The sequence below is a fragment of the Macaca fascicularis genome, chromosome 14 (assembly GCF_037993035.2).
Source record: "Macaca fascicularis isolate 582-1 chromosome 14, T2T-MFA8v1.1".
NCBI lineage: Eukaryota > Metazoa > Chordata > Mammalia > Primates > Cercopithecidae > Macaca > Macaca fascicularis.
This window is the reverse complement of record NC_088388.1, coordinates 38,864,665-38,877,673: the sequence shown is the minus strand read 5'-3', so window position 1 is coordinate 38,877,673 and position 13,009 is coordinate 38,864,665. Positions and strand designations below refer to the sequence as shown.

The 13,009-nt window shown below is 36.7% G+C and overlaps 1 protein-coding gene across 1 annotated transcript in view; it reads right to left on the bottom strand.

Annotated features, from left to right (window-relative positions):
- Positions 1–7,714, bottom strand: part of SLC5A12 (solute carrier family 5 member 12) — a 50,830-nt gene extending 43,116 nt beyond the window's left edge. The window contains exon 1 of the mRNA XM_005578363.5: positions 7,032–7,714. Within this exon, the coding sequence (XP_005578420.3) occupies positions 7,032–7,370 (339 nt within the window). The 5' untranslated portion in view covers positions 7,371–7,714. The remainder of the gene's footprint in view (positions 1–7,031) is intronic.
- Positions 7,715–13,009: the final 5,295 nt, after the last annotated feature.

The following is a 13,009-nucleotide window of genomic DNA, read 5'->3' as shown; positions in this document are numbered from 1 at the left end:
TGACTATTAACACATATTTATACTAATAAAAGTAAAGTTGCAATTGTGGTATGTTCAATTGTGATATGTTCACAGCTAAAAGTAGCTGTGAACTTACTAAATAGTAGGATTTGATTTGCTGTTTTGGAGGTAAGGAAAGGTTTTTCTCAGTAAGTATTCTAGAAGACATTAATACGTGTCTTTCAGTTTATAATAAACATGTATTGAAAAAACAAAATAAAGTTTTAAAGTATCAATTGGCTTGAGGATTAAATTTCTTGCTAGTAGTTTCTACTTGATAGTAGTTCTTTTTTTCTGAATTTAAAAAATTCACTTTGATTAAATCAAGGATTGACAACCGAGTTATCCTTTCCCTAGAAACAATAGATAAATGTTTCATGGCTTACAATGGGCCCTTCTTTGAAACAAAGGACATTTGGCAGAACTGTGATTCCATTTTATACTAACTCACATTCTGAATTTATCCTGCCAGATTCTCCCAAACCTGAGGTAGAAAACCGCCGTATTTTCAGGCCCTCCCTTCAGATGATACATTCTGTGAACCAGAATGTATACTCCAGTGAATATGTGAATGAGGGCACCAGACATAAGGAAAATATTACAGAGGAAGGGAAGTCAGTGAGGAGTCAGCGGTCTCAAATATCGTAAGATAGAAAACACTGCGAAATGTTTGTGGTGAAGACAACTTAGGTTCAAATCTTGTGCCCTTGGGAAGACTATTTTCTGCCACTAAGCCATGATTTTATCTTCTAAAAGTGGATGTTGTATGGATCAAATGGTGGGAGGTATGATAATGCCAAGTACAGAACTAGAGCTATAGTAGGATTTAATGACTGCTGTGGTCACGGAGGGTGCAACACCCATAGTTTATTGGCATTCACTGTTCCAGTGCATGTTGATGGCATCTAAATGTGCCTGAGATTATCTGCTTGAGAGTGTTCTGAGCCTTTGCACAAGGCCATAGGGCAGATCAGAAAGGCTTGCAGGTGTTACCATTGGTACTCAGCCAATGACTAAATGGAGTTGGAAACAAAATACCCTGGCTTTTTGCCTTTCAGTGAGGACAATCCTGAGACATGCTTTATATTGTCTCTTAGAGATCCCCAGTTGGATTGAACCCCAGTTGTTCACAGTGGTAACCTGCTCAAAATTACATTTTTTATTGGCATCTTTTTCTTCTATGTCTCACGTTGCCACTTGTCTATCAACGCTTACTAGAATCACTTCCCCCCAAATAAACTTGCATTCAAATCCATGTTTCAGGATCTGCTTCTAGTAGAATGCAACTTAAGACAGAGACATTTCTAGTAAATATAATGCAAGTAAACATTTTGAAAATGCTTCTGTAATGAGGTGTGCTCTCTCTCTGAGAGGAACTCTTTTCCATCACATAAAGAACTCAGGATAGCCTACAAGAGGATGAGACTAAAGGTAACAAGGACAAGCTGTCTCATTTGCATTCCCCTAGGCCAGCAAGCTGCTAGCCAACTTGCTATCTTATGGAAGTCACAGAGATGGTCCCAAGTGAGACCAGCACAATTTTATGGGGCCCATCTGAGCCAGGCAAAATTGCTAATCTGCAGGATCGTAAGAAGATAAAATTGTTATTTTGAGACATTTATTTTGGGGTAGTATACTACATAGCGATAGATAACCATGAATACAAAGATTGGCACTAGAAGTGGGGAGGTGTAACTAAAACCAAAAACCTGTAGCATTAGCTTTGGTACTGGGTGGCACGAGGAATTCTGGAAAACCTAAGGGGCAATGAATCCTGAAAAACAGTAAAGCCATGAGGATATTGCTATAGGAATCTTGAAAAAAATAAATGGTTTTCACATCTCAGTTAAGTTCCACTCAATTCAGTCAACCCAGTAAAATTACAAAGACAGTACTGGGGAAAAGCTATATGAACAAAGACCTGATCAGAAATCAGGCTCCTTGAATTCCAGTTTGATATTTGCTGGCATCTCACTCTATGATCTATGCTTCAGGATTCTCATCTGTGAAAGAAGAAAGACTATTCCAACTGCATACTTCGATATCTGAAATAATTTATCCACTTTTCCTTTCAATGTATTCACTACTTCATTCAGTTGTCAACTTTGGTGTATATATAAGCTATTCCTATTGTCAAAAGTAAAAACGCAACAGAGAAGTTGCATGCTTCGTGCTTGCTTATAAAAATACCTGAGGTGACATTGACCAACATTATGATGGATTATTTTCAGAACCCCAAACTTGATCCAGCCATACTCTTTTCCATCTCAGGAAATACCAACTCTACTTTTCAGGTTGATTTGAGCCCAAATAACATAGAACCAGCCTTTACTCCTCTCTCTCCCTCCCCACATCCAATTCATAAAAGAAATCTGGGTGCTTGCCCCCCACTTTCAAAACAAATTTACTTGCATTCATCCTCTCTTACCACCCTATTACTATCATCTCTTGCTCAGATTATGTAAGTACACTCCCAATTACCTCCCCGATTCAGCAGTAAAAACCCTATAATTATTCTTAATATCTAGTTAGAGTAATCCTCTTAACATACAAATCCCATCATGTCACTTCTCTTCCCAAACACTGTAATAACCCATCATTTCTAAAGTAAAAGCTAATCCCTATGATGACCTAAGAGGCCCCATGATGTTGGTTCAGACCCTAAATATCTCTTTTACAACAAATATTATATAGCACCATTTACTCTGTTGAAATAGTATTCAATAATATCTTATAGATAAACATTGAATTTCTCAAAATATAAATATAATTACTAAAATACCGCCACTGTTATTTAAAGAACTAAAAGGAAAGCATTTTACCTTAAAAAAGTGTGTAATGTATAAATGCTCAGAAACCACTGTACAAGAAAACACAGTGAAGTAGTAGCCTGGGCATTATCATAAAGAAAATTTGAAATTGAAGAGAAGTAAGTAGTTCAGAAGCCAAGAAGTCCAAGAAAAAATGAGAGAACAGGTAGGCATTGGCCTATAAGCCAATATTAAATTAGGTAAATAATAACAAACTGGATTTATTAGTGTATGATAAGAGAAGGAAGGAAATAACTTTAAAGTGAAGATAATATTATGAGACTAATAATAAACTGTACAATTGACATAATGAAAATATATGATATTGCAAACTAGATAAGCCTAAATTATCACTTGAGGGTGAGAAGAATTCCCTATGCTTTGACTTGTGACAGGATAGTGATAAAGTAGCGCAGATGGCATATCTTAGTCTTGAAATCCCACTGCATATCAAGGCATTTAAATCAGTTGGCTATTGCTATATAACACCTACCCCCAAACTCATAGGCTCAAAAACCAAAAACTTATTATTTCTCGTAACTCTGAGGACAGACTGGGTGATCTCTCTGGTTTCATCAGGACTCTCATGTAGCTTCAGTAACTTGGAAGATCAATGGAGAGAGGTCTGAGATGGCCTCACTCACAGGTCTGGTAACATGTATTGGCTGTTGGCTGGGTATCTCTGTTCTCTATGTGTCCACTGCTACTCCTGAAGCTAGATCAGCTATGCTAGCTTCCTTAGACAGCAGTATCAGGGCAGCATCCCAAGACGACAAAAGCAGAAGCTACAAGGCTCATAAGGCCCAGGCTCCAAGCTCACAGAACATCACTTTGGCTACATTCTAGTGGTCAAAGCAAGTCTCAAAACTGGCCAAAGTTCACAGGGTGGATAAAGAGATTCCACCTCTTTCAATCTTTGGCATTTAAAAAGACCCTAGAAAGCGTATCTTTCAATAACTACTAGAGAATGGAGGCTGCAGAAAGAAACAGAAGCTTAAGATACTACAGACAGACTAAGCGGTATACATTTGAAGATAGCAACAACAACAATAATCATAATAATGCAACACTCTTACATAGTATTTACTATTTGCCAGGCTCTGTTAAACGTATTTGTTTACAATACATCATTTACTCCTCACAGACATCCTTTGAGATAGATGTTTTTATTACCACTATTTTACACATGTGAAAACCAGGTATACAAAAGTTAAGTAGTTTACGCCAAAGTCATGCAGCTAGCAAGTAGCAGAGCTAACATTGAAAGTCAAGTCAACAGAGTGTAGGTCCATACTCTTTTTTATTTTTTTTTAAAGACAGAGTCTCACTCTGTTGCCCAGGTTGGAGTGCAGTGGATCTCGGCAGTTCACTGCAACCTCCCAGGTTCAAGTGATTCTCATGCCTCAGCCTCTCGAGTAGCTGGGATTAGGCATGCCAACATGCCTGACTAATTTTGTGGGTGTTTTTTTTTTTTTTTTTTTTTTTTTTTTTTTAGTAGAGATGGGGCTTTGCCATGTTGGCTAGGCTAGTCTCGAACTCCTGACCTCAGGTGATCCCCCAACTCGGCCTCCCAAAGTACTGGGATTACAGACGTGAGCCACCACGCCTGACCTAGAGTCCATACTTTTAACTTGCATGCCATAATGCCAATTTTTATAAAACAAGAGGTAATCTCAAAATAACCTTATGTCTACTTTACACACTCTGGATTACTTACTATTAGGTCACTAAAAAGTTAAAAACATGTAGAGGCAAAAATAGCAAATATTTTGAAAACAATTTAGTAAATTAAATTCAATCAAGTCCTTATATTTTCAATACTTGTACTAATTTATTGATTTAAAAAGAGAATCAAATCTCCTCAGTTACATAATTGCAATTGGTTTAGTTGTTTTTACAGTAACTGAGTCATTTTACTAAAACCATGAATTGAGCAGCATGTATGGAATAGACAGATTGCTCAAAGTAAGTAAATTGTTCAATAATTTTAAGATAATGTTTTAATTTCATTTAATTTCTGGAAAATGTACTCATTTATTGTGTGTGTATAACTTTTTATTGTAAAGTTACTATGTACTAAGGTAATATTATTATGTGCAGTAGTTTTTGAGCATTACAGCCTTAAAATATCATGCAGTGCAGAGTGAAATTACTCATTGTATGTGTGTCTTTACACACTGAAAGACATCTGATGTCTCTGCCCTCAACTCCCTAAACATTGGTGGTGACCCCTAATCATTGTGACAACCAAATAGCCTACAAATATCCCAATTACTCCCACTGTGTGGCACCAGCCCCCTGAGACCCCTGCTGTATGTAACTCGGCACTCCCAACTCTTTGATCTTATCTTTTACCATTGTCCCCTTTGTTCTGTCTTCTCCAAGCACACTGATTTCTATGCTGTCCTTCAACATGTCAGTCACATTCCTTTTCTAGGGCCTTTGCATCTGTGACTCCTTCAGCCTGAGATGTACTTCCCTTGTCTGGTGCAATTATTTGCTTTCTTCCAGTCTCCATTTAGATGTCCTTTTTTTCTTGAGGTTTCATATGATCACTGTCTATGAATATATGAATATGGACATTCTCCACTCATACCAGCATTCCTCCTCTCTATCTCATCCTATTTACTTTACTTTTTCTCCATTTTTTTTTTTTTTTTTTTTTGTAGGATGGGATAGCATAGTTATTTAGCATATGATATATAAAGGTAGACTGCCTGGTTTGAAAAACTGTTACTTGCTAGCTTTATGTCACTTAGCAAGTTACTTAATTCTATATGCCTCAGTTTTCTAGTCTGTTAAAAGGAGGTGACAGTACCTATCTAAAAAAGATTGTTTTAAGGCCAAATGACTTAACACACATAAGGAACTTACAGAAGTACTTAACACCTAGTTAAATACCATATACGTTTGTATTATAATTTTCTTACACAGTATATGTTTATTGACTGCCCTTCTCTGCTATGAAGTAAGCTCCATGAGAGCAGGAACTTGGTGCAATGCTTTATGCCTAGGGCTACGACAATGCCTAGAACAAGCTGGGCGTGGTGGCAAACTCCTGTAGTCCCAGACACTTGGGAGGTTGATTCAGGAGAATCACTTGAGCCCAGGAGTTTGAGAACAGCCCGGGCAACATAGCAAAAGCCCCATCTCATAAATAAATAAATAAATAAATAAATAAATAAATAAATAAATGGAAAAAAAGAAGAGTGCCTTTTTAAGTATCTTAAGAGTAGATGCTTAATGAATATTTACTGAGTATAGTCATAAAAATTACATTCCGTAAAACTGTGGAATCAATAATATTTTTTAAGAGTTCCTAAAAAGTGTTCATTTGCTTGAGTGGCTTTTGAAGGCTAGAATAATGTTTCATAGTCATTTAGCATACAGATTAAAAAAAAAAAAATAGGTCTCTTTTGAGTCTTCTGCAGTGACTTAGTAGGAATGATGCCGGATAATGAAAATAAACACCTTATTAATAGAAACTTATTTTTTATCACACTTCTATATTGAGCATGCAAATTCAATTTTGAACATGATGTCTTCATTGAGAATCATTGTAAAGCCAAAACAGCATTATCTCATTTCCCTCTCATTAAATAATTCCCATATTTGTATTATTTAGCAGTTCCTTCCTGTTAAAATATGTTTTGTATTTTTCAAAAATATTTCCATTCCCTCATTAAAAATTAGAGTCTTATTATAATTTGTATTAAAATGCCCTCTACTCTCTGATAGAAAGGCCACTAAGTAGAGATACAGAAAAAATTAGGTTCTCAGGTCACTTTACTATTCAAAAATCTTAACTAGGTCATTTATCTGTATCTCAATTTTCTTAGCTGGAAAATTGCCATATTCATGATAGATGTTCTGTTTGCTTTTCAGAATGATGATGTTCATAATAATAAAAAATAACGTCAGCCCTCTTTATTGCAAGCCTCCTACAAATGAGACCATACATTAAGTGCTTACATAGAGGTTCTCATTTAATCATTAAAATAGCCCTGTGGGATTGTCATCATTATTTTCTTTCTATAGATGGGAAAATAGATATGTCTCTCTCCAAAGCTTAGGCTTTTTAAAAAAAAACCCTTTTAATGTCTTTCTCATAATGTGTAATTGTCCTGAAAATCAGTGAGTGTTCTTCAACTACCAGGTGCTACCATCAAGAGGATGAGAAAAAACAAAACAAAACAGAGAAGAATGGAGAAATCATCTTACCTCATAAGTGCTGGTGATACCAGATCTGTAGAACACAGGGAGAAAGAGCTCTGATGTTAAGATGATGACAAATAGGTAAGCAATGAAGAAGATTATGAAGGATGCCCCAAAGCGGTAGACTTCAGAAGGGGTCCCCAGGACCGTGACAGCTGACATGAAGCTGGCTGTCAGAGACAAGGCGACAGGGCCAAAGCTCATTTGCCTTCCCCCAACCAGGAACTCTCGGGAAGTTGCCTTTTTCCTCTCCTTAATGGCAAAGAACACCCCAATTCCAGAGGAAACCAAAAAGAGGGCTGCAAATACAACATAATCCCAAATTGCAAAGTTCTTCGCCTCCATACTGGAAAGTATGACACCAGAGAGCTTCTTTCAATGAGGTATCAGGAAGAAGACGTTTTCAAAAGCAAAGTTCAGTACAGTGGATGCTTTGCTGAGAGGAGAGGCTGTGATTCCCTGAAGAAAATGATTACCAGAGGCACTTGTGCGAATCTTCAGACACCAAGGTGTACTTAAGGAAGATCTCAAAAGTTGACTTCAAAGAAGAATCTGGTGGTGGTATTGCCACCAATAGATGAGAATCTGAAATCTGACCCTGGCAAAGAGCTGTCTGCTCCTCTCCTAAAGCATAGCCACGGAGAAGGAATTCAGAAGTGTTCTGAAATTATAACCACTGGGGGTGGAATGGACTGGCCAGATAACATGCTGTTTTATCTCTTAGATTTTTTTTTTCTAACTTAAGGTTAAACATTACTGGGAAACATAGAATTGATAACAGTTGACCACCTCAGCATTTTTAATTCGTGAGATGGAATCTGTAAAATGCAAACACAATCCTCAGCAGTGTCTTCCTCCTGAGGAAGGGAAAGTGAAGGCTGTGTGCCTGCAATTGTCTGACGCAGTGGCTGTGGAGGGAAAGGAGCAAAGGACTAGGAATCCAGAGACCTTTGCTCGAGTCCTGGCTCAACCACGAGAAAGCCGTGATACATTTCATAAGTCATTTAACATTTCTGAACTTCACCTGGAACACAGGGATAGTAAGACCTTGCAAGGTTTTTCAGTCTTAAACTTCCTGACTCTCTTCGTCCTGATCGTAAAATGAAAGGTAATAATATCTACCTCATTGGCTGCTATCTGTGCTTACAGCAGAGAACTCTTGAACATCATAGTTTTTCTTTCTTTCCACTAGGACTCAGAAAAATTGATTTGCCATTAATTAACAAATTATGTATAGCCTTAAACTTTATCTTGTCTTTCTCTTATTTTTACCGGGTTACAATAACTGTACCCACAGGCTAAGTTAGAATTAGGACCAGGACAAATGAGAGAAGGAAGGTAACAACCCAGTTGTAAATTCCTGTTTCTGCTCTCTTTAAACTCCATCAATTGTTCCAAAGTACCTCCAGTGCAATTTCTAATTTTGTTCTTGCTTCTCCTCCTTCTTCAGTGGCCTTCTCCATCTCCACCTCTACAAAGCCTGTCTATTCTACAAGATCCAGCACGAGTTTTCTCTACTCTATGAAGCTTTTGCTGCCTCTCCACGTCAACTCCTATAGAACGTAGCCTCCCTTAGTACTCAGTTTGTAGTCTGCCATCATCTTGCCTATTTTAGGGAATCTCTATGTAACTGGCTGTAGGAGTCTGTCAGCTGTTGCAAATGACCATTTCCTTGAAGACAGAAGCAAAGTCTAGTACATATACCCAATAAATTATAGCCATTGTAGAAAATAAAAAATAATTTTTAAAAAGAAGAAAACTAAAATTATCCGTTATGTCCAAAGACAGAAACATTTCCAGTCAACATAAAAACAAATTTTTTTTTGTTTTTATTTTGCTTTTTGCATCTGGATAACTGAATAAATCTTTGCTTCATGAATTTGAATTAGACCCCAAAAAGGGCTAATCAGATGGCTTAAATATACTTTTAGTTACCAATAAAAATATGAAGACTCTCCCAAAAGCTATCTGTGTCCTCTATTTAAATTCCTCTGCTATATTTGTAGAGTTGATACGATAAATGTTAATGAAAAGCTTGGTCTTTCATATATTTACCTTAACCTGTGCTTTTAATTATTTGTATCATGAGGTATTCCAATTATATATGAGGTTTTTGTTGTAGTGATCTCAGCAGAAAATCGGAACTTTATTTAGCTTTCAGAGACTTGACTACTTTATAGCTTCATGTTTAAGCTATCTAATTGTTAATATTCAATCAATAGGACATGTAACCCCCTTGTATAGGTCAGGTTAATAATGGCCCAAAATATTATCATCAATAAGGTTCTAAAGGTATATATTAGAAACCTATAACTAAAGAGTTAGTGAGCACTGCTGGTTTTAATTAAACTTTGTGTAGTACAGTACTATCTACGTGATTCCAATTAGTCCTGAATTTTGAAGCAGTAGGGAGTGGAGTGGCTAATACCTGGGATGTGAAGGGATCTTTATGCCTCTTTATTCCTTGCTTTCAACATTTTGTTGATTATAAGGCACAGCATCTATTCAGTAATTTAATTTTCAGTTATTTTCTACATATTTACCCTTTTCTCCCTTTGGTAGCATTCATTGTCCTCAAACTCTCTTCTTAATTCCATAAAGACTCACTCCATGAAAAGTTCATGCAGATTGTAAAGCACAGCAGCAATTATTCGTAACTTTTCAGGTGAAAAAAAAAACAACCCAGTATATTCAATGACCTCATCAATTAGAAGGCACATTGCTATATCAGAAATGCTAATATACAGAGAAGACGGGGGGAAAATATGCTTCTTTGACCTGAAGAAATCCCTGTAGCGCCTCTACCCTCTCTCATGTGCACCAAACATTGCCTTTTGTATTTCACTCATTTCGTGTAAGGCTTGAGATCCTGACAGAATATAAACACCATCACCTGTTACTTTTACATGGCCTTAACAAGGTCCTGCTATTCAATCACCCACATGCTTAAGAAGTTAAATTTGTAATTGCTAACATTAGTAGTCTCTGCAATGTAAAATAGTTCAGCAATTTGCATGCAGCAAGTTGTAATGGGAAAGAGAGTTTAATGACATTAAATGCTACCAAAGGAGAAAAAGGTAAAGAACTGGAAAAATGGGGCATTAAAAACAAAACAAAATGCAACAAAAAACACCATTGTTTCAATGTTGCTAAGAGTGAACTCTGCACACCATGGTTATTTTGGCCTAGGATGAAAGAGAAGAAAATGCACGAACAAGTCTTGGCCATTTGAGACTAGACTTTCATTAAATTGCTGTCTTCCTTCATCTGCTCTCAAAGCCAATGGGAGTAGGAGTGGTGTAGAAGAATAAAATGGCCATTATTTTGTTCTGTTTTTATTTTATTTTTTATTTTTTTGAGACGGAGTCTCACTCTGTTGCCCAGGCTGGAGTGCAGTGGCACAATCTCAGCTCATTGCCCCCTCCACCTCCCAGGTTCACGCCATTCTCCTGCCTCAGCCTCCCAAGTAGCTGGAACTACAGGCGCCTGCCACCACACCTGGCTAATTTTTTGTGTTTTTAGTAGAGACGGGGTTTCAGCATGTTAGCCAGGATGGTCTTGATCTCCTGACCTGGTGATCTGCCCACCTTGGCCTCCCAAAGTGCTGGAATTACAGGTGTGAGCCACCACGTCTGGCCCTGTTATTATTTTAAACTAGAAAGTGGCAAGATTAAAACTACATTTCAGAAAAATTAATCTGTTATAATAATTTTTACATATTTCAGTTCAATGAATATCAAGGATGGCTCAAAGAATTGCTCACAATGTGAATAAGCTGCTTAATTGAAATAGTGAAAGTAGTCCTCCCCATAGGGCTTTCTCTCAATGAGCATGCCTGTCAAACAAATTCCTGGGAGGCAAATTGGTGATGCCAAACTACACTTTAACAGAAATTATGGCTTAAAAAAACAAACTGCAAAGCAACTGTGGCCATTGCCACCTTCCAGGAGGAATTGAGTAATTCCTATCCTGAAGAGGATAATTCAATATAATGCTTACTTCTGCTTACAGAGATTGATAGGGAAAAAACCATGTCCACGAATTTTTGTTTGTTTGTTTGTTTGCTTGCTTGCTTTTCATAGAAATAGCAACTGCCATGTCCAATAATTTTATCATAAAAGAGAAAAGACTACAAATCCAGAAGTCCTCCTCTTCCTGTAGGCTATAAAATATATGGCCCACAACAGAAGCTTCTTGATTGGCTGGTATCTTTATGAATATAGAAAGAGTCAATCTGATGAGCAGGTGGGGAAGATAAAAGAACTCTGCTTGCAAATAAACAGACCTTTAATTTTTTTTTTCTTTTTAGTCCATGGGAATGATATTGGAGATGTCGTAGGAGTGAAGACAAAGAAGTGGCACAAAAATCTGGCTGGTGGCACGGACATTTCTCAAAAAATATCATAGTGTAAGGAAGAGCTGATGAGATTTTAATAACGGGAATAACTCATATTAAGTATTACTTTTTGTTGTGCTGTGCTGGGGGATAAATTCCTTCTTTACTCTCAACCTTTAGGGAAAACTTGCTACATCATTGACATTGTATTGTTATTTTCTCATTAAATTAAAGGGAAAGAAGTTTGTGTTCCACTTTAGGCTCAAAATGGTGGTAGAGATGGAAGTAAAACTCACAAAGGACATAGAGAATACAGCAGAAGCAGAAAACGAGAAAGATCTCCTGGGATCTTTATGGTCTTGAGGTTGAAGAGGAAAAGACCACTTGGTATTTGATTCTATCAAAGTCCGAAGGTTGAGCTTACTTTTATTTTTCTTTTTTCTCTTCTTCTTTTCTTTTCTTTTCTTTTCTTCTTTCTTTCTCTCTCTCTTTCTTTCTCTTTCTTTCTTTCTTCCTTTCTTTCTTTCTTTCTCTCTTTCTTTCTTTCTTTCCCTCTTTCTTTCTTTCTTTCCTCTTTCTTCCTCCCTCCCTCCCTCCCTCCCTTCTTCCTTCCTTCCTTCCTTCCTCTCTGTCTCTCTCTCTCTCTCTCTCTCTCAAAGGGAAGGGTAATGTGAGAATGCTGAAAGGTTGAAGAATTTGAGTTGAGGATTTGACACTCCAGTTTTATTCAAATACCCTTATTAGAAAAATGTTTGCCCTCCAAGGCTATTTGTGTTAAGTGGAAAACATTCTTTAGCCATAACAAAAGACCAAGTCTCTTTTTACAGTCTCTTACTAAGGTATCTTGTTATTTTGGACATATCACTTAATTTCTCTGATTCTTAGTGGCCACATTTGTAAAAATGAAAATATATCAGATTAATAGCAAGATAATTAAATCAACGTAAGTAATTAAATTACCTTTTCAAGCCTCTCAAATGTCACCTTCCTTGATCAACCTATTTAAATTGCAGACCCTAACACTCAAAATCTCTCTTCACAGCTTATCCAAGAAATGTATCCTCTATTAATATACTATATATTTTAAATGCTAGCATCCCTGTACTGGAATGTAAGCCCCTAAAGGACTTTATCTATTTACTCTCCAATGTACTCTTAGTATCTAGAAGTTCCTATCCCATAGTAGACACTCAATAAATTAAACTAAATTACATGAATGCTAGGAGTCTCTTCCATGTTCACAGTTTATGTTTAATTCCTCTTTTATTGAAAAAAAAAACAAGACATTTTTTCAAGATTTTATTTAGGTTGAAATATTTATCTGTTCACAAACATGTTTCCATGAAAATAAAAACTGAATTTATATTCCATCCTATCCGATTCCTATAATTCATTGTAACTAAATGTGACTGTGGCTAAACATTTATTCACACATTCTACAGACACTTAACAAATGTGAAAAGAGATGTTGACTCAAACTTTTGAGAGGCAAATTTCAGAGTCCACTCAGAAAGGTCAGCAGAGAATATTATTTAATATTAAAACAGACTAATGCCAGCACTGTTCCACAGTAAACAAGTAGAACATTTAAGCAGAATATTCAGTTGGGAGGGCAACTGAGCATGAAGTTCAAGGTCCTTGGCTAATT